Source organism: Saimiri boliviensis, chromosome 1 (assembly GCF_048565385.1).
Source record: "Saimiri boliviensis isolate mSaiBol1 chromosome 1, mSaiBol1.pri, whole genome shotgun sequence".
Taxonomy (NCBI): domain Eukaryota; kingdom Metazoa; phylum Chordata; class Mammalia; order Primates; family Cebidae; genus Saimiri; species Saimiri boliviensis.
This window is the reverse complement of record NC_133449.1, coordinates 50,555,502-50,582,070: the sequence shown is the minus strand read 5'-3', so window position 1 is coordinate 50,582,070 and position 26,569 is coordinate 50,555,502. Positions and strand designations below refer to the sequence as shown.

At 38.7% G+C, this 26,569-nt stretch overlaps 2 gene segments (V, D, J or C); both read right to left on the bottom strand.

Moving 5' to 3' along the window:
* The window catches only part of LOC101031654 (immunoglobulin kappa variable 2-30-like), a 241,671-nt gene that overhangs the window by 116,924 nt on the left and 98,178 nt on the right, over nt 1–26,569 (bottom strand).
* LOC101030713 (immunoglobulin kappa variable 1-12-like) lies at nt 25,254–25,811 on the bottom strand. The segment is given in 2 exon segments: nt 25,254–25,576; nt 25,702–25,811. Coding segments are annotated over 2 exon segments (408 nt in total).

The window sequence follows — 26,569 nt, the reverse complement described above, 5'->3', positions numbered from 1 at the left end:
TTCTCAGAGTTGCAGCCTAGACACATGCCTGGTGCAGAGTAAGTGCTCAGTTATCACTTTATGGAATGAATGGATGAAAACTGAGTACACAAGAAATTCTGCATGACCTATTCAATACCAGTGACCTGTAAACACTGAAGACACCTTACTAAAACTAAAGCATAAATTTGAATAATGAGAAGTATAAACAGTAGTGTGCTCCTCCTCATAGTCAAAAAGAATGAGAGGAAATGAACCAACAGAATATTTTTACCCAGTTCATTAGGATTCACTGGGGAGATAAGGGAGATATATGAAGTCCATAATAATCAGCATGTTTATTCATATCTGGATTAAAAGATAAGCAGATAGGCTTTGAAATCACACAAATTATAGTAACTGTGCCTACCACACTTAACTCTATTGCCTTCTGTTCACAAAAACTGTCAGTTCACCTTTGCTGAAAACCAAACCAGCTCCAAACATAAAGGCACAAGACAAGTATTTATTACACTTTATAATTCTGAGGGCCAGCTGGCAGGTGCCTTTGTTCTGACCTGGCTGGGCTGATCTGCTGCTTTCACTCAGGGGTCTGCAGTCAGCTGGTGGTTCAGCTATGGCTGAATGGTCTACAGTGTTTTGCTGTTGGTTTGATGTACAGGACAGGTCAGAATTGGCATCAGTTTGTACTGGGTCAGAAACCTGGGTCAGATTCCAAAGCCCTTACTACTAAATTTGTCCCTTAATTGCTGGGTCAGAGTCTGGTCAGTGTGGATTATCTGAGACAGATTCCCCACTAACTATCAGTAACATAGAAGCTGAACCTGTGGCAACTTATTCCAGCATCTAGCAGTCCTAGAAGGCTGCTATATTAAGCAGCATGTATCTGTTCAGGTTGAGTGAGCAGTGCAGCTCAGCCCTCCAAGTTGCTTCCCTGGCTGCTCACAGATGCGAGAGAGGGGAAGTCCATGTGAGAAGCAGGAGCCCACCCTGGTGCCCACCCTGGAGACATAGCTTTCACACAATTGCATCACCATACATGAAAATTGTTTGTCTTCATTCTCCGTAAAATAGTTCTGAATTTGCTTCAAATTCTTCCATATGTGCTTTTATTTAACTTCAATTTTCCAAAATGGAAATATTTATTATTTCCATGTCAGGTGCTTATGGCAAGAAACAGTTGTGGAAGACAGGATGTTAACCAATCAGAAAACAATAAAGAATTTATAATGTTACTATTTCTAAGTCAGGCATCTGTATATTGGTTATTTGGGTTTTGTTTTATCCATAGGGCTTTACAAGACTATACCAAAGTGTAACTTGAAGTGCATTCTCATCTGAGACTCACCTGAGAACATATGCACTTCAAAGCTCCTTCAGGTTATTATAGAACTCATTTTCTTGCGTCTCTATGATTTAAGTCTTCAGTTTCTTACTGGGTCTTGGATGGAGGCTGTTCTCAGGTCCTAGGTGTTGTGGGAAATCTCCTGTTATGTGATCCTCCCATAGGCAATGCAAGCACGGTTGTTTGCTTGTTCAAGGCCAGCAGAAAGTGTCTCCCTTTGGTTTGTTTGGACAGAAGATTGTATAATCTAATACAATCATTAGAATTCTATCCCATCACCTTTGCCATATTACATTGGTTAGAAGCAAATCATAAGTGTGCCCACTCTCAGTGGGAGCAGATTATGTGAGTGTGACTTACTATGGGAAGGGTCACCCTAGGGTATTGCAGCATCTTCAACTATCAGAATACTGATACTTAGTGTGAAATATGTCCTGAATCTACCGCTACTGAACAGAGCTGGGACTTTTTATCTTTAACTAGATCAAATATGCTAATTACTTTAATGAAATCCTTTAAATCCTTGCTGTGTTATTTTCTACTTTTCCATTGTCTATAGCAGCTAGAGGGTAAAGTCTTCCATCAAAACGTGGAGTTGAATTTCTCTCTTTATTTAATCAATTTTAACTTCTATATTTTGAAGTTACATTTTGGATTTGATATGCTATGGCTGTGTCCCCACCTAAATCTCATCTTGAATTCCCACGTGCTGTGGGAGGGGCCCAGTGGGAGGTAATTGAATCATGGGAGCAAGTCTTTCCCATGTTGTTCTCATGATAGTGAATAAGTCTCTTGAGATCTGATGGTTTTATAAAGAGGAATTTTTCTGCATAAGCTCTCTCTCTTTGCCTTTTGGCAGCCATGTAAGAGGTGACTTGCTCCTCATTGCCTTCGGTTATGATTATGAGGCCTCCCCAGCCATGGGGAACTGTAAGTCCATTAAACTTCTTTTTCTTTTCCTATAAATTATCCAATCTTGAATATATCTTTATCAGCAGTGTGAAAATGGACTAATACAGTAAATTGGTACCAGGAGACTGGGGCACTTTTGCAAAAATACCCCAAAATGTGAAAGTGACTTTGAAACTGGATAACAGGAAGAGGTTAGAATAGTGTGGAGGGCTCAGAAGAATACAGGAAAATGTGGGAAAGTTTGAAACTCCCTAAAGACTTGTTGAATGGCTTTGACCAAAATGTTGATAATGTTATGGACAGTGAAATCCAGTCTGAGGTGGTCTTAGATGAAAATGAGGAACTTGTTGCAAGCTGGAGTAAAGGTTATTATTGTTATGTTTTAGCAAAGAGATTGGTGGCATTTTCCCCCTGTGCTAAAGGTTGGGAAACTTTGAATTTGCAAGAGATGATTTAGGGTATCTGGTACGAGAAATTTCTAAGCAGCAAAGCTTTCAAGAGATGGCTTGGGCGCTGTTAAAGGCATTCAGTTCTATAAGGGAAGCAGAGCAGAAATGTCCACAAAATTTGCAGCCTGACAATATGATTAAAAAAAAGAAAATCCCATTTTCTGAGGAGAAATTCAAGCCAGCTTCAGAAATTTACATAAGTAACCAGAAGCCCAAGGTTAATTCCCAAGACAATGGAGAAATGTCTCCAGGGCATGCCATTGATCTTCAGGGCAGCCCCTCCCATTGCAGGCCAAGAGGCGTAAGAGGAAAATGTAATTTTGTGGGCCAGGCCCAAGGTCCTCATGCTGTGTGCAGCCTAAGGACTTGGTGGCCTGAGTCCCAGGATGCTGACCCCATGCTCCTCTTTAAGCCATGGCTAAAAGAGGCCAATTTAGAACTCAGGCTGTGGTGTCAGAGGGTGCAAGCCCCAAGCCTTGGCAGCTTCCACACGGTATTTGTAAGGTCTTTGAGTCTGACTGATGGCCCCATAGACATCATGTTAACCTTTGTGACCTGCACCAACACTCCAGATGAGTTCCTGGAAAATCTAAAGTAACTGGAAGACGATGAAAAGAGGAAGAAATGATCAACCCCTGCAGTGCCTACTTAAGTTTAAGACATTCTCTATTATTTCTTATTCCAGCCTCAATTGACAAGCCCACTGGACTTTTTACCTGACCTTGGCCAATCTCGTGACTCCACACTCTAAGACCCCCTCCTACCTAGCTTGGTCAATCTGGTCACTCCACACCCTACAATGCCCTCCAAGCTTGCAAAGAACCACCCTAAATCTACTTCTATAACTTTTCACTGTTTACCCCAAATCTATAAAACCAACTCCTATCCCTCTGCCCTCCACTGATGCCCTTTTTGGCCTTAGCCCACCTGCACCAAGGTGAATAAATAGCCATGTTGCTCCCACAAAGCCTCTCTGGGGGTCTCTTCAAATAGAGCGTGTGTTCTAACAGTGTTGAGCCTGCAAGCACACAGAAGTTAAAATTGGGACTTGGGAACCTCCACCTAGACTTCAGAGGCTGTATGGAAACAACGGGATGCCCAGGCAGAGTTTGTGGCAGGGGGAGGGTGCTCATGGAAAGCCTCTGCTGGGGCAATGGAGAAGGAAAATATGGGGTTGGAGCCCTCACACAGAGTCCCCACTGGGGCTTTGCTTAGTGGAGCTGTGAGAAGAGGGCCACTGTCCTCCAGAGCCCAGAATGGTAGATCCACTGACAACTTATACTGTTCCCCTGGAAAAGCTGGAAACACAACGCCAGCCTTTGCAAGCACCCAGGAAGGAGGCTATACCTTGCAAAGCCACAGGGACAGAGTTACTCAAGACCATGAGAACCCACCTATTGCATCAGTGTGATGAGGCATGGAGTCAAAGGAGATCATTTTGAAGCTTTAAGATTTAACTACCCTATTGGATTTGCCTGTAGTCTGTAGCACCTCTGTTTTGGCCAATTTCTCCTGCTTGGAATGGCTGTATTTACCCATTGTCTGTACCCCCACTGTATCTAGGAAGTAACTAACTTGTTTTTTGTTTTACAGGCTCATAGGCAGAAGGGACATGCCTTGTCTTGGATAAGACTTTAGACTCTGGATTTTTGAGTTAATGTTGAGATGAGTTGAGACTGTGGGGGACTGCTGGAAAGGCATGATTGGTTTTGAAATGTCAGGACGTATTTGTGAGGGACCAGGAGTGGAATAATATGGTTTCACTGTGTCCCCACCCAAATCTCATCTTGAATTCCCACAGGTTGTGGGAGGGACCAGGTGGTTGGTAATTGAATAATGGGGGCAGGTATTTTCCATGCTGTTTTCACGATAGTGAATAAGTGTCATGAGATCTGATGGCTTTATAAAAAGAGAGAGATAGTGAATAAGTCTCATGAGGTCTGATGGCTTTATAAGGAGAGAGAGCTCCTACACAAACTCTCTCTCTTTGCCTGCCACCATCCATGTAAGGTGTGACTTGCTCCTTCTTCTGCCATGATTGTGAGGCCACACCAGCCATGTGAAACTGTAAGTCAATTAAAACTCTTTTTGTGTAAATCACCCAGTCTTGGGTATGTCTTTATCAGCAGGGCAGAAACAGGATTCAGACAGATTTAGAACTTTAATGGCTTCCTGATGAATTTACCCATTTATCATTATGAAATGTCCATTTTTATGTCTTGCACTAAAGTCATGACCTAGTTTCTTTTGCTCAGTTTTTGCATTGTATGTACTTTTCATCCTTTCATTTTCAAAGTCATTCTACATTCTTACTATAGTGTGTATTTTATGAGTAGCATACATCTTTGATTTTAATCCTGTTTGATAATTTTATAATTTTACTTGGAAAAATTTGTCCATTTATGGTGCAATTATTTACAAAGTTAGGGTTAAATCTACCATATTGTTTCCCCCAATTTTCTTGATGAATGCTTTTGTTTGAATTAGACTGTTTAATTTTAGTTTTTTTCTCATATTAACTTTCTAAATATGCAAGTTTATTATACAGCAGATATTCTCAACTTATTATTGCCAAATACACATATAGTGTATTATAATTTCTTTCTCAAATCATTCCTAGGTAAATGATGAAAACAGAATCAACTTTTGGAAGCTCATCTATGACCTGCCAGATTGACCTGGAATGTGTGATACGACCTAAGATACATTTGGAAACAAACTCACCTAACCTTTGGGTCACTAAGGACCCAGAGCTCCGAGTGCTACAGCACTTCCTCATAAGCTTGCAGTGGCATAGGGCTCAGCATCAAATGCCGGGCAAGTGTCTCTCAACTGTGATTCTTCCCAGGAAATACATGAGAACTTCCATTTGGGTTCATATCTCAAACACAACCCACCAGTCTCTCACTTACTGACCTCTGCTTGAAGTCTTTAGATTGTTATTCTTCATAGAGTAAAAGATTAGCTTATATATTATCTTATATTGATCCAGCTTCTGTTTAAGATGGCATATATATGTTCCTTTATTCTTTCAAACTTGGTCCTTATTGTTGAAAGCCAGCTTTGGAGTTTAGAAAACTACTTTTTTACTTCAATATGCTGTGATTGTGACCCTACAATGACTTTTGACACTAGGTCTTTATTTTTGCATACATTTGCCACAACATATTTAGTAATTTAAAAATCTAGACTGTGAAGGGTTTTTTTTGGGTACTCCCTGAAAAAGTATGATGAAATACAGTGCCTGCTGCTGTCCTAGTCAGGGATCTACCTTAAGAAAAGTGAAGGGGGAAGGTGGAGGAGGCGAGGGTGACAGTGTTTTAATATTACCAAACCTTATCAATGTATATGTACTTTAGTAACTGCTAAATGAACTCAAAAGAATCTATTAAGTTTGTGTTGCTAGTAATCAGTCTCAATTAGGTGTGTTATGCAGAATGAAGTTAGTTGATGAATGAATGTAGAGAAAAAAGAGAGGGTTAGAAAGAACTTTCATTGAACTTTCTCTTCTCTAATGTCTCATTGCTCAGAGGGCACATGGACCTTCTCCATTCTACAGACTCTGCCATGCAAAGGCTGCTGCAGCTGACAGGACCTTAAAATGTGGTGCCTGAGGTATAGCTGAGAAATTTATGGTCATGAGCCCTCAGCTGCACCAAGTCCTCTGAGTTCTCCAATATCTGTCTCTTTAGGCATCTAAGAGAATCTACAGTGCCTGCTCTCCACAGAAACAACACATTTGGGCAGCTGGGCCACAGCAAGCATGGAGGTTTGTGTGCAGGACTGTACCACTGTGGGAGGACAATGTGTACTTCGCTGGCAGTAATAAACCCCAACATCCTCAGACCCACCCTGCTGATTTTAAGCATAAAATCTGTCCCTGATCCACTGCCACTGAACCTGTCTGGGACTCCAGAGGCCTGGTTGGAAACCAAATAGATCAGGAGCTGTGGAGACTGGCCTGGCTTCTGTAGGTACCAATCAAAATAGGTGTATCCATTACTGTGAAGGAGGCTGTGACTAGACCTACAGGAGACGGAGGTCGGCTCTCTAGGGGTGACGGGCAGGGAGAGTGGAGTCTGGGTCATCACAGCGTCTCCATTGGATCCTGAAATAATGAGAGAGAAGTGCAAGGTGATGTACAAACATTGTGAGCCATTTTAATAATTTGCTGTCTGTTATTTATGTTTTGCTAAATTAGTTCGTGTATATCATTTTCATTAATATTCCCAAAACATACATGTGTAAAAAGAAACAAGATTTGCAAGGCACAAAGGGGCCTCTAGAAGTCACCTACCCCTCCCCTTCTTTCTGTGTCATAGTTTTCATTAAAGTACATGTCCTTGCTCCTTCTGGTGTCTTCCTCACTCTCACAGATCTAGACATCACATGCCCCATCTTAGAGGACAAGACACATAAAACATGGGGACAGAACACACATTGGAGGCTGTGGGGCCCTCAGAGCTCACCCTCCTACCCCATGTCCTCCCTATCTTCCTTCTGCCTTTACCAGGGACCCAGAGCATTAGCTGCCCCAGGAGCTGAGCAGGGAGCCACAATGTGAGAAGGAGAACTGAGGTGTCCTGATCAGTCAAGGCAAGGGTAGAGCTGAGCCTTTATCTCAGACTCACAAGGGAAGGTCCTCCCTAGAGGACAATATGAAAATCCTCTGGTGGGTGCAGTGGGGTGGAAAGAGACAAGGAGAAGGCGGGGGCCCCTTTTGTGAGCAAAATGACTTAAATATGTTTTACATTTTTAAGAAATCAATAGAGGTAAAATCTGTGTTGCCTGAGTGGCAAAAGGGACATATTTAGATGTTTCCTGCTGTTTCCTCTGCCAGATTTCTAGTTATTTATGACTTACTTTCTCAGGCATGTTTTATACTTCTCTTTAATAAGGTTGAGCTTTCATAAATATTTGGTAATTCTTATTTCTTTTTTCAGATTTATTTAAAAGAGTCTAGGTTTGTTTTTATTTTATTATCTAAGATGAAGCACACAGTGCAAAGTGTGCAAATCTTAAGGGTGCAAATGAGTGTCAAGATCCAGAACATTTCATGTCGTGATGTACATCAAAACACAGAAGGTTTCAAATTCTCTCCCTGCTTTCATTATCCACCTTCCCAGTCAACACCTGCTACTGAAACCACAACCAATGTAACTGATACTCTGAAATCTATTATAATTGTTCTTTTCCTGAATGTAATCTTTACATCAGATAAACATTTTTTGTACCTTCTTATTTCTTTCATTTTTTGAGGAATTGATTCCTTCTTGTCAATTTAAATTGCTGTCTGCTGTCATTCCCTGAGATTGTGAAGAATTTTCTTGTGAATATCTTGTAAGGCACGTTTGCTATTTAATGAATTAGTCTTTGTATGTGAAGGAATATTTCTACCTAATTATCACTTTAGTAACTGACAGCTTGTGTGCACAGTTCCTATGAAACTGAGAAGCCAGACCATCATTTCTACGGGTTAAGCCAGAAAGTGACCATGGATGTGAACAAATGTATTTCATGTACACGTCTCCAAAGCCACTGATCTGGGGAGAACCTGCAGTCATTTCACTTTTTCATATCCAGATGAGAGGACATCTTGATTCATATTCTTCTGATTAACTCTAAAAACTGGATCACATTCTGAAGGTCTAGCTGATACTTCTTTTCTTTGCTAGAGGGACTCTCTCACTCACATGTATTGTACCCTCTGCGTAGGACAGTATGTGATACACACTACTTGTTTTCTGCTAAATACCCGTCAATCATGTCATTTATAAGTCTTCCATAGGTGTTACCTTCCCTATGGCTATGGGGTCTCCCAAATGAATGGGCTAGAGGTGGAGCTGTGAAACTATAGCTAGATGAAAAGTATAAGCTTCAAAATAGGGTAAGGAAGTGGTGATAATAATAATAATAATAATATTCAAAATTAGTCCGGGATCTTGGCTGTGATTATTGGTAATTGTATAAGACTCTAGATTTGGTTTTTAATAGTTTTATTTCAACTGATAAAACAGCCAGAGTAAAGTGCACAAATCTTGAATGTGCAACTGAATAAAGTTTATGTGTAATTCATTGTTCAGATGGAATAATAGAATATTTCACATTCTCTTATGCTTTCCTTGTGGACAGTCTTTGTCAGTGTTAACCCTCCCACCCAGCAAAAGTAACTGTCTTTTTGACATCTAACAGAATCATTTAGGTTTTCCTGTCTTGAACTTCATATAAATAGCATTAAGTGTATTTTTATCTTTTTAGCCTTTGTATTGTTCCTTACTACTTTTGAAGGCTTCATTTATTCCAGTGGACCCAAAGTCCTGTCTGATGTCATTTCCTGTGATTCTGAAGGATTTCCTCTCAAATGTCTTATAAAGCATAGCTGCTATGAATGAATGTATTTTGTATATCAAAAATTTTCTTTTTGCTTTTTCTTTAGATTTGAAGGACATTTTCACTGGATATAGATTTTCAGTTGCCTTTCCTTTTTTTTTTTCCTTTCAGCATTTAAAACTGTCATTTCATTGCTTCTAGCCTCTATTGATCTCGATGAAAACTTAGCCAGTTTCTATATTGTTGTTTCTCTGTATACAGTGTCTGCTTTTATTCTTGAGGCAATGAAGATTTTCCCTTGTTTGTCAACATTTTAATATAATATGTTCAGTTATTAATTTCTGTTGATTTTCTAAAAGTGTTTTGTTAATTTTTTTATCTAAGATTTCTTTTTTACTTTTGCTAAGTTTTTGTCATTATTTCTCCAAATATTTTTTCAGCCGCTTTCTCTTTCTCTCCTCCTTTGTGACTCTCATTATACATTTGTTGGTATCCTTCACTCTGTGCTGTAAATCTCTGAAGCCTTCTACCTTTTTTTCTAATCATTTTATTTAGACTAAAAAATTTCTATTCCTCTATCCTCTATTTTCTAAACATTTTATTTAGACTAAATAATTTATATTCCTCTATTTTCAAGTTAACTGATTGTTCTGCCATCTTAAAATGCTATTAGACCTAGTTAATAAATATTTGAATTGCATTATTGTACTTTATTTCTAGAGTACCCATTTGGTCACTTTCAAAATACTTCCTGTTTGTTTTCTTGAGGCTCTATTTACATCTTTTAAAAATATTTTTTATGTCAATGCTCATAGTTTTAAAAATCATTATCTGAACATCTGCATATTAACTATTTTGTAGTCTTTGCTAAAGCGAATTATTAGGATAAGTTAGAATCAGCTTTAATTGACTATCTTCTGTTGTTATTATTGTAGTTGCTTTACTTTTGTTCCTCCATTGTAGATAAAACTTCTCTGTTTTTTTCCCAGAATTTTTAAAACTGAAAACAGACAGGTATTATAGTACCTGTCTTTAGATTGCGGGTTTTTTAATTTTTAATTTTTTTTTTTTTTTTTTTTTTTTAGAAACAGGGTCTCACTCTGTCACCCAGGCTGGAGTGTGGTGGTTGATCATAGCTCGCTGCAGCCTTGACCTCTTGGGCTCCAGTGATCCTCTAGCTTCATCCTACTGAGTAGGTGGTTTTCTAGGTGCATGCCATTACTCTCTGTTATTTTTTTTTCAAAGTTTTCTAGAGATATGGATGTCATCATTTTGCTTAGCCTGGTCTTGAATTCCTGGCCTCAAGTGATCCTTCTGCATCATTCTCTTGAGTACTGGAATTACAGGTTTAAGCCACCATGTTAGGCCTGGAGTTTGTTTTATTTTTTTTGAGCATTTAAAAATCTTATTTACTTGTCTGAACTTACTGAGAGTGCCTGACTTATTATAGTTGGAGTTATAATTTTTTGATTTTCAGATGGTGTAAAAGTGATGTACATTCAAGTAGAAATAATACTTCTAATATTCATACAACTATTCTATTTTCTTTTTCAGTACAGTATCCAATAAATTACATGAGATAGTCAACATTTTGTTGTAAGATAAATTTATGTTAGATAATGATACTCAATTATAAGCTAATGTAAATGTTCTGAACACATTTAGGATAGGATAAGCTGGGCTATAATGTTCAGTGGATTAGATGTATTAAATGTATTTTCAATGCATGATACTGAAACAATCTCTGTACACATTTCTGGTGACTTAGAAGCTGTAGTAGATATGAGTGATGAGACCCAGGTGTGCCTGGTACAAAGTAAAACCAGAGAGAGGTAAGAAGTAGTTGCGTTTTGCACATGCTTCTTAAGCTACACACAGATGGATTGACAGAAGATAGATTTATAAACTGCAGATATTTGAGCAAAACTTCTTCTCAAATCAGTGATGACCATTAAGCCATGGAGATACATGTGCAGTTTCTATAAATTCAAACTAAAGATTAGTATTAAGAATAAAAAGAAGCAGAGATATGTGGTCAAACACCACGTGAGATATAGATTTTTCAATATCATGCAATTTGGTTCTGTCTTATCCAGGAATCTAGCCCTGGTTGGGGCAAATAGTACACCTGCTGACAGTAAACAGCAGATTCCTGGATAAGACAGAACCAAATTGCGGAAACAATCTCTGTACACATTCCTGAAGAAGCAGAGATATGTGGTCAAACACCACATGAGATATAGAAGTAGTTGCGTTTTGCACATTATCACAACCATGTGAATAACATAGATATAAAGTTATTAGTTAACTCATTTAAAATCCCATATAGATTTTTCTGATTTTTTTCATTAATGTCAATTTTTTTATGTCACAAGACAAAATTTAGGTTTTTATATTTTATTGGTTATCCTGTTCTTAATGTCTTTAAATCTGTGACAGTTTTTCACTTTTGTTTTTCTTTGATAGCCCTGAAACTCTTCAAGTTTACTGGCTAGTTATGTTGAAGAATGTCCTCCTAGTTGGGTTTGTATGATGTTGACTATTGATTCAATTCACACAATTAATTTTTCACAAAAATAATACAGGTAAGAGGTAACCTCGGTGCTTTATGTCAGATGTTACATAATGTCAGTATGTCTTATTATTGGTGGTAATACATGAATATGATTACTGAAGTCTTTTTTGGAAGGAAGTCTTGAACAAAAATCATAAAAACAACTCCTTCTATTACTCTTTCTACTTGCTCATTTGCAGACTTCATTAGTAGTAGTCTCTTTCTAATCTAATAATGAATTTATTTTTATAGACTTTAATTCTTTTACAGTCTACTGCATCATAGAGAAAACTATGAATAAATAATTTAGTTCACTTTTAAATGGCAAATGTCCCAAATAATAATTTACCACTGAAATGTTGATAACCTGAAGAAAGAAAAAAATGGGATTTATTCAGCCATGGTAATATCTTCACATGAATAGCTTTTATTGAGTCAATTATTTGGATAAATAAATAGAAATTTCTACTACTTAGAATGTTGCAGAATTCAAATGGAGTGATGTAGTATGAACTGACCTTCTACTGAGAAACTTAGGAACCACTGGGGCTATATAAGGATTCATACAGTGAAACACTACTTCTGGAAACCTGAGATTCTGGTGCCTCAGTTGAAGAGAGTCCAAGGAATGGAGTCCAAATTGTTCATGAAGTTGTGGTTTTTTTTTTTTTTAAGAACCACAAATGTCCAAATAGAGCAGAGATTCTATAACTGAGTGACCACCACACTAGCTGTCTGTAAAGGAAGCACCTGGTATAATCTATTAAACACTGATGGTCTTGTTGAGGTTTTTGTTTCACATTCAATCACTGTGGGAGGCCGGTTGTTATACTGCTGACAATAATAAACTGCAAAATCTTCAGGCTCCAGGCTGCTGATGGTGAGAGTGAATTCTGTCCCAGACCCACTGCCGCTGAACCTGTCTGGGATACCAGTGGCTCTGGTGGATGCACCATAGATAAGGAGCCTGGGAGCCTGCCCAGGTTTCTGCTGGTACCAGGCTAAGTAGCTGCTAACACTCTGACTGGCCCTGCAGGAGAGGGTGGCTGTTTCTTTTGGAGACAAAGAGAGGGTGGCTGGAGACTGTGTCATCACAATTTGTCCAGTGGAATCTGAGATTGGAAATAAAACAGAAATGCAGTTATGTAATTAGATCAAACCCACTGTCTTTGAATAGAGCCAAAATTATTGATCTACATTAAATTTTCATATTTCTTGCTGAGCAGGTGTCAGGAGTTTTCACTGATGTGCAAAACCACCTCATGTTCCCCTCACCTGGGAGCCAGAGTAGCAGGAGGAACAGAAGCTGTGCTGGGACTTCCATGGTTCCCTCTGGGTTCTAAGTGAGCAGTTCCTCTCCAGAGCTCTGACCCAGGCATTGATATGGGCTCTGGAAGGAAGGGTAGCCGGGAGGGACATGCAAAGCAGCTGGGTGAGAGCTAGACTTCCAGCTGCAGAGACCACCTGCTTCTTCTCTGCACTGAGCATCCTGTGCCACCCTGGTTGTCAGGTCAGAAAAGTCTGTTGGCTCAGTCTGAGTGTAGAACTTCTCCTTTGTGGTCACAGAATTTAACTCCTGTATCTTTCTCCTCCTCAATCACTAAATTCTGCCAGATGATGTTTGGCACAAGCCTCTTAGGAACAATATAGAAGGCTGTGTTTTCATGTCTCTCTTCCTATCCTCAACATGCCCAGTCATCTCCGTAAGCGCATTATTCAATCTATTGAAATGAAGGGTCTGTTAGAACTTAATCTTCTAGATACGCTTTTCATTTGCTTGTTAGTAATGTTTTCTGAGGGACCTGAAGCTTTCCATTAAGTGATACAAATACCCTCTTTGAGTTAAAAAGTTAAAACTTCTGTTTACACTCATGTGTCATGGCAGGCCCTGATGTAGATGCTCCATTGCTTGCAGATTGCTTGAAATTGATCGAGTAACTTAACTTCCCTGTGTCTCAATTTCCATATCTGTGTAACTGTGACAGTAATAGTACCTACTTTACAGTGCTGCTGACAGTTTAAATAAAATACAATAAAACATTTATAATAGTATTCAGGACATTATATATGTGGCAACTAATTTTGTTTTTATTGCTTAAATATTGAGCACTACATTGATCATTATCATAAATATTCTTTCTTGCCTGGAAAATAGTCTTAAATCCAATCCAAGAATGTTTTATCCACAATCAATTAAATTCTAGGGCTTTTTCTTCACTAACTGCATACAACTGTTAAAATCCTAATGATTTGGTCTTTATCAGTGCTGAAGTACTCAGACTTGCAATCATTCCCACTCAGCCTTGTCTAATAACATTACTTCTCATTATCCATTATCAAAATGTTACCCTGAAAAAGATTACCATGTCCTGTTGCTGTCCTTCTTTCTTATGTAATTTTTATTCTACCTTGTTATTTTTTTTGTTTAATTCTTGTCCCAGGAAAGACTATAAGGAAAAGCTACTATCATTACTTGTGGGCTTGCTCCAGTATAATTTTGTCAGGCTTGTTATCTTGGAAATGAGCACCATGTCTTGCAAAGAAACATATTAATTGGGTCAATGTGTTATCAAATATAAGATTCTATCTGCTTATGATCCAATAATTAATTTAGACTGACTTGAACAGATTTCTTCAATGATGGAAAGAAGATAATGTAAGATGAAAATACAATACAATAGAAAACACAAGCTATCATAACTCTTGCTTCATGGATTTTTGCATATGCATTAGACATATGCTGGGTATATGTGTACAATTATGATCCAAAACCTGAATGGTAACTGGTTTAAGGAATGCATGCATTACACTGAGTCTTGCCTATTTTTCCAGTTATGACCAGAAAGCTACAGTACTATTTGTATGAGTATTAAACCTTCTAGCTTCCTGAGATAGAGGTAGAGAAGACTAACTGAGATAAAAGCACTGGAAGCAGTAGAGGTTTGTCCTATCATGTTATGGGTGTTGCTGTGGTTGTTTTTAGGAAACGCAGTGAGAGTGAAAGCAAGTAGAAAATATTACAAGCTCTGCTCTTCCACAACCCCCTCTAGAGATGGACAGATGGTGGTGCAGGAATCTCTGACATGTCTAAGGAAGTCTTTTGTTTTGAGTCATATATTAGGTGGAACTGGGTGTAGAAGAAAGGACTAGAGCAAGGGATGAAGTTTTCAATCCCATGTAGTGGTTGTAGGCACAGGGAAATGGAATTTTTCATAGATTAATGCCACACTTCTATCATGTTGGGAAGAGAGGCATCAAATCAGGCTCATTCCTGAAAAAACCATTACATTATTTTAGATAGAAAGAATTATGAATTTCTTGTCAAAGAAATTTTGTTTAAAATTCAAAGCTACTGATTTTTTTTTGTTGTTGTTTGTTTGTTTTTGAGATAGAGTCTTGCTCTGTTGCCCAACCTGGTGTGCAGTGGCATGATTTTGGCTCACTGCAACCTCCATCTCCCTGGTTAAAGTGATTCTCATCTCTCGGCCTCCCAAGTAGCTGGGATTATGTAACCAGCTAATTTTCGTATTTTTTAGAGATGGGGTTTTGTCATGTTGGCCAGGCTGGTCTCGAACTCCTGAACTCAGGTGATCTTCCCACCTCTGCCTCTTTAAGTGCTGAAATTGCAGGTGTGAGTCATTGTGCCTGGCCCCACTGATATATTAATATTATTTATCTTCCTTAATTCACCAAGTGGTAAAGTGCAAATCCATAATTTAACTTGAGACTTCTACTTCTATGTGAACTACACCAGTGAGGAACAGAAACATTCTGTATTGTTTGGGAGATGATGTTTGACAGTGATCAGTTTGTGAAGTGGAGGCTTATGTCACAGAACATTCCACAGTATTACATGTAAAAATGGTGAATGGCCTCATACCCAGAAGAATCAGCATTTCTCATGAACCATACTACCACCAAGAAAGAACTGAACTGAAGCTTCTGACTACTTGGTGAATGGTGTATAAAGAAGAGGGAAAATACAAAGGCACAAAACACAATATTATAAATGGAAAAGAGAGTCATTCCATAGCCTATAAGAGTAAAATTAAAGAGAGGATAAATAAGTTTATGGCAACTAACTTGACAAAAATGGTTCAAGGCAGGTTCTTGGTTTCATTCAGGAAGGAATGTAAGTGTAAGCTGGTGGCAGAAGAAAACAGCTTTACTGAGGTGGCAATGTTACAGCTCTGTGACCGCTCTTGTGGAGCAGAGCTACCCTATAGGCAGTGTGCCAAGAGTAGCAGTGTAGGAGCAGTTTTTGCAGTCATATGTATCCCCACGTTTAATGACATGCTAATTAAGGAGTGAGTTACTCAGAACTAGCTAGAAAATGGGTAGTAACTTTCAGGCATTGCCATGGCAATGGTAAACTGATATGGCATTGGTGGGTATGTCTCATGGACAGGTGCTTGCAGTGCCTCTTCCTTGTTTTAGCTAGTCTTCAATCTGGTCCAGTTGATTCCCACCCACCTCTACCTCATTCCCCCTTTAGAGATTAGACAATCCTCCTTAATCTTAAGGGGACTGCAGAAATGAAGAGGTCCATTTTCTGTAAGTGCTTCCTACTGACTTTATGGGTGCAGGCCTTTCCTAGCATTTGAGGAGTAAAAATCTTTGAATATTTGAAGTAAGGGACCAAATGGCAGGATGCTTTCATTTTTAGGGTCAGAAGACAGAATGGATTGGGTCTTGTGACAATTTGTATCATCTTTACATGAAGATATAAACTTTACTAGGAGGTTAAACGAAAAATTATAATTGGAAGACAGAGAAAAATTAATGCTCTTATGCCCCCCACAGAACCACATCATTATTCTATGCGTTTGCAAAAAAACAGGCTTTAAGTTTTCTAGGTTTTATAAATGTAGGTTGTGGTGTCCACCTTTTGTATCCGCAGAACTTTGTCAGAAACAGGTTTAATCCTGGACAGCTGTACCCAACTAGTGACTTCCTGAAGCTTAACAGTAGTGGGAGTAATTAAGAATATCTGATATAGTCCCCTTTATTTTGGTTATAATTGGTCTTAGGGGATTTTTTTCTTTTCTTTCTTTCTTTTTTCTTTTTCTTTTCTTTCTTTTTTTTTTTTTTTGAAACAGAGTCTTACTCTGTTGCCCACGTTGAGTGCAGTGGCATATTCTCGGTCGGGCCCACTATAATCACTGCCTCCCTGTTTCAAGCTATTTTTATGCCTCAGCCTCTTGTGTAGCTGGGATTACAGCCATGTAACCCCATGCCCAACTAATTTTTTGTAATTTCAGTAGAGTTGTGGTTTTGCTATGTTGGCAACACTGGTCTTGAACTCCTTGCTTCAAGTGATCCACCCACATCAGCCTCACAAAGTGTTGAGGTTATGGGAGTGAGCCACTACACCCAGCCAGTTCCTTCTTTTTAAGTATTTAATAAGACTAAGTTTTCTGGTTGAACAGGGGAGCTATTATTTTCTTTTGTGGAAAAGGGTGCTATTTTAATTTCATAATTTTAAATGGTGTTTTGAATCTGGACTACATTTCAAATAGGGGTAGAGTGAGTTGTGTCTGACTCCCTATTTCCCACTATGGCCAGAATTAGAGTTTTTAGATTTCTTTGGTAGTTGCTTTGGACAAGGGAATTAGAGTAAAAACATTTATAGCCAATTAAATATTCTAGGCCAGACAGAATTGAGGTGGGAAGGCACTTATTAGCCTTTAAGTGGGTGGATCCCAAGGTCAGGACACAGAGACCATCCTGGCTGACATGATGAAACCTTGCCTCTACCAGAAATACAAAAAATTACATGATCATGGTGGCAAGCACCTGTAGTCCCAGCTACTCAGGAGGGTGAGGCATGAGAATTGCTTGAACCCTGGAGGTGGAGGTTACAGTGAGTTGAGATTTCACCACTGCACTCCAGCCTGGGTGACAGAGTGAGACTCCATCTCAAAAACAAACAAACAAACAAACAAACAACAAAACAACTTTTAAAGCAGTATAAAATAAAAAAGTAAGGCCCCAAACAAGGTTATTGATGCTAAGAAAAACCAAGTGCATAGAATAATACTTTTTGGGGAAAATCATTGTTTCCACAGACCTCTAGGACAAAACACTTTAGCATCATGGCCACAAAAACAGTCAGAACTGGAGATGAAAAAGTCACAGGAGCTGATGAAAAACCTAAAAAGAAAGCAAAATCTCAGAATAAGCTGAAAGCAGCAAAACATAACAGTTGAATCTCTAAGACATGATACTCAGAAATTTTAAAAGAAACTCATTATTGTATCAAAAGCAAAATTTTCTTTTTATTTCATTTTTTTTTTTTAAGATGGAGTCTCCCTCTGTCACCCAGGCTGGAATGCAGTTGCATAATCTTAGCTCACTGCAACCGCTGCCTCCTAGATTCCAGCCATTTTCCTGCCTGGCCTCCTGAGTAGCTGGCTAATATTTGTATTTTTAGTAGAGACAGGGTTTTACCATGTTGGTCAGGCTCGTCTCGAATTCCTAACCTCAAGTGATCTGCCCACCTTGGCCTCCCAAAGTGTTGGGATTATAGGTGTGAGCCACTGCACCCTGTCTTAAAAACAGCATTTTCTATAATTTATCAAATCAGTAACTTAAGAAAACCCAGTTTCAATATGTAGATCATTTTCTAGAAAGTCTACCACAAACAATTTTACTTCAAGTATAGCAAGCTTAATCATGCACAACATTTGTTTCCTAAAATCCCTTTCACAAACCTTATCTTGACTTACACAGACTCCTTATAACATGCTTGAACTTTCTCACTTCACTTACACAACACCTTTCTTAAATAATTAATCATTTATCTTTAGGACAAGAATTTATTATACAAGATCAATTTTTACAAAAAGTTACTCTTTCTTTATATCCCCCTTTGCAAAAATATACATCTTCCTCCCATAACTCTCTATACATCTCTATTTATTGGTTTCATAATATTTTGAATCTCTTCCAAATTAGACAACAAGTATTTTCCCAATAAAGAATGCATTTCTTTGATACATTTGATATAAACCTAGGAGGCAAGAAATTATAAGTTACCCACTAGACATTGGTGTTACAGGACACAGAAATAAATTATTTAGGTAGACATTTAGGATTAAAGTGAGTCCCAGCAGAAAACTTTTTTCTAATGAAAAGGAGCTCAAAAATAGCTCCCTTTCTAATCTCATTCAGTTCAAAGCAATCATTTATCTGCTAACAAAAGGCAGCCAAAAAGTTGAGACTCTAAGATACTCAGCACCTATCAGTTTCCTACGGCAAGCAAGGAGTTGCCATTCAAGATAGGCACAACTGATGGCTGCATCAGGAAACTTTAATGTCCCAAATCTGAGTCTGGTGTGCCCAGTGATAATTTTCCATTGCCACAGACTCCAGTCAGCTTGTATAGAATAGTGAACAACTAGATTTCCATCTAGCAAGCAGGCTCTAAAGGTCTTAAAGAAGTTCTTTGGACACATAAACACAAAAATCTTAAGAAAAAGGGAAGAAAAATGGAATCTATCTGTACATCTACACATTTAGTGTACACACATGGTAAAGAGTATTACAGTTTTATGTTAAGAACTCTTGATAGGTAATTATAATTTGGAAAAAAATTATAATAACCATAAGTATGTTGGTTACTTTCTCAAATTTAAAAATATTTTCTTGAATGTAAATATTTTTACAATTTTTAATTACTTTTATTTTGCTTAGAATTTTGTTGATGTAAATAAAAAATGTGTATTAAAAGACTATTTTGATTTATATATACACATACAATAGTCTATTATTTAGCTATAAAAAGGGAAATTCTGACACATGCTACAACTTGGATGAAACTAGAAGACATTACACTAAGTGAAAGAAACCAGTCACAGAAAGATTACTGAGTTATGATGTCACTACAGTATTTGAAGAACAGTTTTCATTTTGTCTTGAATCAACCCCGTCCCCTTCCTTTTCTTGCCTGTAGTTTTCAGGAATAACTGTAGAATGTTCTGGAAATGTAACATTCTGAGATACAGCAAGATTGGCCAGAACAGCCTCGGCTCTGTTTCTGTTTCTATTACAAACAGAAATTTCTTCAACACTATAGCAGAGTATGTCATGTGATTCTAAGACATAAAACCCAGGGTGGACTGTATTCCAGGGTCCCGCAGCTACAGGTTTTTTTGGGGTATGCTCAGTTCAGAGTCAATCAGGCCCAGGCAGCTTTTTTCTTTCTCTTGCTGACTCTCTGTAAATAGAGCCCATGGTGAGCATATGCTTGTGTATTTGTTTCATGTGAACCATCCCCTTTAGGCCATGTTGGGAGCTGGTGACCTTGGTTCTCACTGCTGTGTGCAATACAGGTATTGACATTTTGCTGCTGTGCTGCAGAACATCACCATTGCCTGAGGGGCTATTCCCCCTCACAGCTAAGTATACAAGGCATATCAATGGGGCATATCCCCTCCTGCCTCCATGTAAGCTTCCCAAGCCATAGAGCGTTGTTCAGCAAAAGCAGGACTAAATATTAAATAAAGAGTGGGACACTACCTAGTTAGTTTAATACTTGCTAGAAAATATTAAATGTCACACAGCCTCATGTCATAAAGGAAAAACTCAGTCTGGCAGTTCAGAAATACCCCAGGGGCGTGGAGACTAATGATGGATGGTTGAAGGCTGAATGCCAAGGCCACCCCAGAAGGAAAACAAAAAACTTTCCCAGACATAGTTAATCATTGTAGGTGTTGGTGGCACCCACTAATAAAAAAGAGACCCCAAAGCTGGTAGGCATCTTTGGGTACTGGGGATAGTATAAACTTTACCTGGATGTTCTTTTGGTCATAGTCAAAATCATTAACAAAGTTGATAACTTTGAACACAGCCCCTTGCAATGGTATCCTGTACAGTATTGTATTAAGTCTAACTGGTCACATGCTTATCGTATCATTTCTTCCAATTCAGTGGAATAATTGTCATGCCAACTCTTTGGATTAAGAACCATCAACAAGAAAACCACAGCTCTGTAAAAATAGAAATGGAGTATTTTGAGCTGTTCACTTAGCATAACAATGATGAGTCTACAGCTCATTTTCAAGATATAAATATTCTGTTTATGGGAGTAACAGCACCATTCCAGGTGAGTGTTTTGGAGTCTCCACCACATCTGACAGCATAGCGATTCAATAGCACATGGGTTTGTGTGCCAGCTTTGCTTGACTAATAATGGGTTTTTCTCTGTCTATATGGAAAGCTGCACCTGTGCACATGACAAAACCATGGGCCTACACGTTGCTTCACTTTTTTTGAGGTAAATAAGTTGCTTGATCCAAAGCTATATTATGGAAGAATTTCCTCAGTCTGATGAAAGCACTTGGAAAATCCTCAAATAATATTTTATGCAGAAGCGTAACTGAATAGAAAGGCAAATTCATGTATAGAAAAATAGCCATTGCCCTCCTCATGTTACATGAGGTCCGCTAGAATCACCTGACACCAGATGTTAGTCTGAGCCCTGATGTGTGGTACAATGTTAGGGGTTCAGGAGGAGTCATTCTTCTTGGTAAATCAGGTGTTCAGAAGAGCCAGTGTCCCTGTTATGTCTCAGTTAATTGAAACTCATATTGTTGGATTCCCCACAGGGACCTCCATTACGTTGGTTCATGAGACTCACTGAAAAGCTGGGAAAGGTGTCTGACTGAATTCCATGTGTTCAGTGATTTTAAAAGCCCCCTGCTCATTAATGCCATTTTGATTGCTATGCACTTGGAAAGCACTTTTTTTGATTATGGATAGTTTTTGAAATGTCTGTTCATAGATCTTACAGAATGTCTTTGCAATCACCCAGTTGCCCTTCTTTTGATGATCTGTCAAAACCAATAGCCAATATTATTAACTTGCTGTTCTCTTTGTGATGTGATTATCAGATGTAACCCTTGCAGTTTACTCACTGTTATGATTTTTACATTTCCAGGACTTCCTTGACAATGGCACTGATGTGACTCCGTCCATCATCCATTGTTGTGAGAACTCTATTTGGGCTATCATCATTGTGGGCATGAACATAATGGAGACTTTGATAGGATACAAGGGCTAATATTTAACATTAGTCAAAATTTGCTCTAGTCCAACCTGGAGCTCTACTGGGTTCAAAAAATATTTTAGGTAAGAACAACCATTTGATAGAATTTTAACAATAAAGGCTATAATGAAATTTTCTGTAGCAAGAGTATAAGCTATGTGGTCCAGAATACCATTTTTTAATAGAATGTAATAAAAATTATTAAAATGTATTTAATTTATATAATTATTTTATAAATATTCATATATTTCATATATAATAGAATAAACATACTTAAATATGAACACTATATATTTGTAGCCAGGAATTTTTTCAAATAAATATGTATTCACTGCTATGTATCATATACATGTATGCCCAGTTTTTCATAAATAAGGTAAATTTTAATTTTTTATTGAAATACTAGTTTTAATTTTGTCTTTAATTTTCTCTTAATAACTTCATAATTTGATTGCTAAATACTCACATTTGGTAGACGTGTAAATACTGCATCACTAAGCTTTCATGCATTAATGATTGATAACTAGTTAAATACACAACTCAGTGGCTGATAACATAAACATTTGTATTCATGTTCATGAATACTCACGTTCACAATCATGTGGCTGACCAAGAAATGGCTCAGCTGAGTGGTTCCTCTGCAGGGTACTGAGAGGTACTTCAGCCTATATCAATTGTCTAGGAACAAGGCTGAACAGCAGTGACTGCACATGAGACAAGATTCTTGTGGTAGGTCACAGAAGTGAATAATATTCGAAACCAAACTGCACAGTTGAATTTAAGCCCAATACTTTCAACATAGCTTCACACATTTTAAATATATTTCTTTATTTTACTGAGTACAAATTTTCAAGAAAATTTTTACTTCATTTAATTATAGAGGTGTTTGATCATTCCATGGACAAATACTTATGTTTTCAACCTTTACAATCTTGAATATATTTGCATATATAAATTTGCATTAATAAGAACATAAAGCTGGGTGTGTTTTCAGTATGTGGCTTTAAATATAATTTTTTAATAGCCTAATTGGGGGAAAATTATTTTAACTTTTGTAAATATCCCTTTTTGCCTCTTCTGTTTTGTATAGAGTTGCCCAGTAAGAGATCCTCCCATGAGATTTGGTAGCCAGAAAAGGATGACTCAGTATTCTCCATTGGTACCTAGGATAGACACCGGGACAGAGGTGAGGACTGGAGAAACACTTGGAAAGATGCTATAGGAAGCTGAGAGCATCAGTACCCCAACCCCTAAACTTCCAGAAAGGACTGAGGACCACATGGTTGGATACCCATACTTCAGTGGCAGATGCATTCTGTTTTCTGAGGGGGAGCACCAGAGAATCCTGCTTCTAATATCAGCTTTTCTGACTACTATATCCTTGGCTTTGATAGCTTGTCGTGGGAAAGTTAATTGTAAGAATTTGGTCATTCTTGTCATACCCAACGGAGCCAAGATACTGGGAGGAAAGGCACTCGGAGCAAAATACTATTTCTAGAATGCAATTGAAATAGGCCCTATTATCCCATGACACTAATGTTTATGGTTTATTGAATAAACATAGAAATGGACTCCCCCTTAAAGAATCACCACACTGTCTTCCACAATGGTTGAACTAATTTACGCTCCCACCAACAGTGTAAAAGTATTCCTATTTCTCCACATCCTCTCCAGCATCTGTCTCCAGATTTTTTTTTTTCTTTTTTTGAGGCAGAGTTTCACTCTTGTTACCCAGGCTGGAGTGCAATGGTGCCATCTCGGCTCACCACAGCCTCCGCCTCCTGGGTTCAGGCAATTCTCCTGCCTCAGCCTCCCAAGTAGCTGGGACTACAGGCATGCACCACCATGTCCAGCTAATTTTTTGTATTTTTAGTAGAGACAGGGTTTCACCATGTTGACCAGGATGGTCTCGATCTCTTGACCTCGTGATCCACCCACCTCAGCCTCCTAAAGTGCTGGAATTACAGGCGTGAGCCACCAAGCCTGGCCGTTTCCAGATTTTTTAATGATCGCTATTCTAACTGGCATGAGATGATATCTCAATGTAGTTTTGATTTGCAATTCTCTAATTACCAGTGATGATGAGCATTTTTTCATATGTTTGTTGGCCTCATGCATGTCTTCTTTTGTAAAGTGTCTGTTTATATCCTTTGCCCACTTTTGAAAAATGATGAGTTCATCCTTGTCCTTTGCAGGGACACAGATAAACCTGGAAACCATCATTCTCAGAAAACTGACACAAGAGCAGAAAATCGAACACTGCACGTTCTCACTCATAGGCGGGTGTTGAACAATGAGAACACATGGACACGGGGAGGGGAGCACTACACACTGGGGTGTGTTGGGGGGAAATAGGGAAGGGACAGCAGGGGGTGGGAAGTTGGGGAGAGATAGCATGGGGAGAAATGCCAGATACAGGTGAAGAGGAGGAAGGCAGCAAATCACACTGCCATGTGTGTACCTTGCATAGGTACACATGTGAAGAACAATCTTGCATGTTCTTCACATGTACCCCCAAACCTAAAATGCAATAAAAAAAAAAAAAGAAATGGACTCCCCCAGTCTTAAAACTCAAGATAGTTACATTTGTCTAATCTAAGTTCTTTTTTCAGGAAACCAACCATCAGACCTCCCAGATATTATCAAAGAGCGATACTTAACATATCACTTAATAGGGACAGTGAGACATCAGACCCTTCACCCATTATGATTGCCTAACTGACCTCCTACTTCCTGTTGACCAAATTCTCTTCCTTACCACTCTCTAATTTGTGTTTTCTCTCACATTTCTTCCCTGCTATATAAACCTCTAATTTTAGTTGGCCAGGAAGATACATTTGAGAATGGTGTCCCATCTCCTCAGCTGCAGCACCTGATTAAATCCTGTTCCTTGGCAATACTTACTTTTGTAGTGATTGGTTTTCTGTGTGGTGAGCAGCAGGATCTACACCAAATTCTTGGCATTTCAGTACAAAATTATTTTGAAGTTTCATTGCTTTGACTTTTTGTAACCTTCAACCAAATTTACCCATAACTTCTGAGATAACTTGATATAATTCTAGAATTCACTTTTTTCACCACTGCTTACCAGTGTGCACTTGCCAACTCCCAGTCCTTCTAGTGCCAGTAAACTTTCTCGAAGAACAATAGGTAAAGTTTTCCCTTCGTCATAAAACTCTAGTTTTCTCTTAGTTCTTCCAACATATTGCCAACCACTGAGTTTTCCTCTATTCCCCATTTGGCAAATATTTCTTTGAAAGGAAAACACTAAATTTAGAGATTCATCTCTATATTTTATTTAGACTTCAGTAGTTTAGACTCTAATTCTCTGTGTTAGGACAATTCCTGCTTGGAATATCTATACTGGCTTCTCTGTTATATGAATTTTAACTGAAGCCGTAGACTAGACTCTTAGGTGTAATAATCACTGTCTTTATCAAGGCAGGAGAGGCATTGCTATGTCTGTGCTGCTGGGGCTGAGAAAGAGAAAAGAATTAGGGTGCAGAGGTGACTTCATGTCCCCCTCTACCAACACCATCAGAGTGTGGCTGTATCTGAGGAACACTCTGAGGTGATGGAGGCATCAGGAGGAGCAGCTGGGGCAGCCCAGCCTCACACATCTGCTTCCCTGGGGGTTTATGTTCGGGTTTGTAACACTGTGGGAGGGTCACTGTTATGTTGTTGACAGTAGTAAGTTGCAAAGTCTTCAGGCTGCAGGCTGCTGATGGTGAGAGTAAAATCTGTCCCAGATCCACTGCCGCTGAACCTTGATGGGACCCCACTTTGCAATTTGGATGCCTCATAGATTAAGAGCTTAGGGGCTTTCCCTGGTTTTTGCTGATGCCAGGCTAACCACTTGCTAATGCCCTGACTTGCCTGGCAAGTGATGGTGACTTTGTCTCCTACAGATGCAGACAGGGAGGATGGAGACTGGGTCATCTGGATGTCACATCTGGCACCTGAGATTGGAAACATAGAAACAAATGTCCACACATTTAATCATATTGTAAGATAACTTCCCTGAATACCTAGGCAATACTGAGCACACTCGGCTGAGTAAATTCCTAATGTTCTCCTTCCTTACCTGGGAGCCAGAGCAGCAGGAACCCCAGAAGCTGAGCGGGGACCCTCATGTCCATGCTGTGTCCTGACTGGATCTGATTCTGCATGAACTGTGACCAGCCTATTAATAAGTGTTCACGGCAAAAGGATGTGTCCTGGGAACATGCAAATGAGCAGGGGACTGGGCAGGCTGGGCACAGCTGCAGGGCTGGCTCATCTCAGTAACTCAGCACTGGTTCAGTGTCCCCAGATGTCCCAGGGAAGGCTAGGGCAGCACAAATTTGTCTGCAGATAGTAGTATGTTTCTACTGGGGACTATTTTTTCATAAGAAATATTATTTAAGTATTTTTTGATAATTTGAAATATTTCCCTGGAGTTGATGGAGTAATGTATTTCACTGGTATGTGGGGACTATTTAGGAGAATATTCTTGTTTGTAGGAAACAGATAGTAAATATAAGATGGTAGGATTCTCAGGTCTTCAAAAGACTCTCAAATTATTCCAGTTAGGGAAGGGGGTACTTTGTGCTATATTTGCAACATTTCTGTGAGTTTAACATTGTTCGTTTGTAACAAAAATAAAAATAAGGTTTATTGCACTGATGGTACATATATTTGTAAGTATTAGGTAGTGGTGTTATGCCATTGTTCTTAGCCATATAAGATCAAGCAATTTACTACAGATACACAAAGATGATAACGTGTTTTTTTCAATGAGTGCAGCATTCACAGATCCACCATTATTAAGAGCTACAAATCTCTTTAATTCCCAGAGACTAAATGGGTAACCCCTTAGTTTTCTTTGGGTACTTTCATAATCTACCTTCTTTTCTGCCATTGAGTATTATTTCCCAAAGTTTACCTCTCTTAGTGAGGGTGGCCACTGCAGG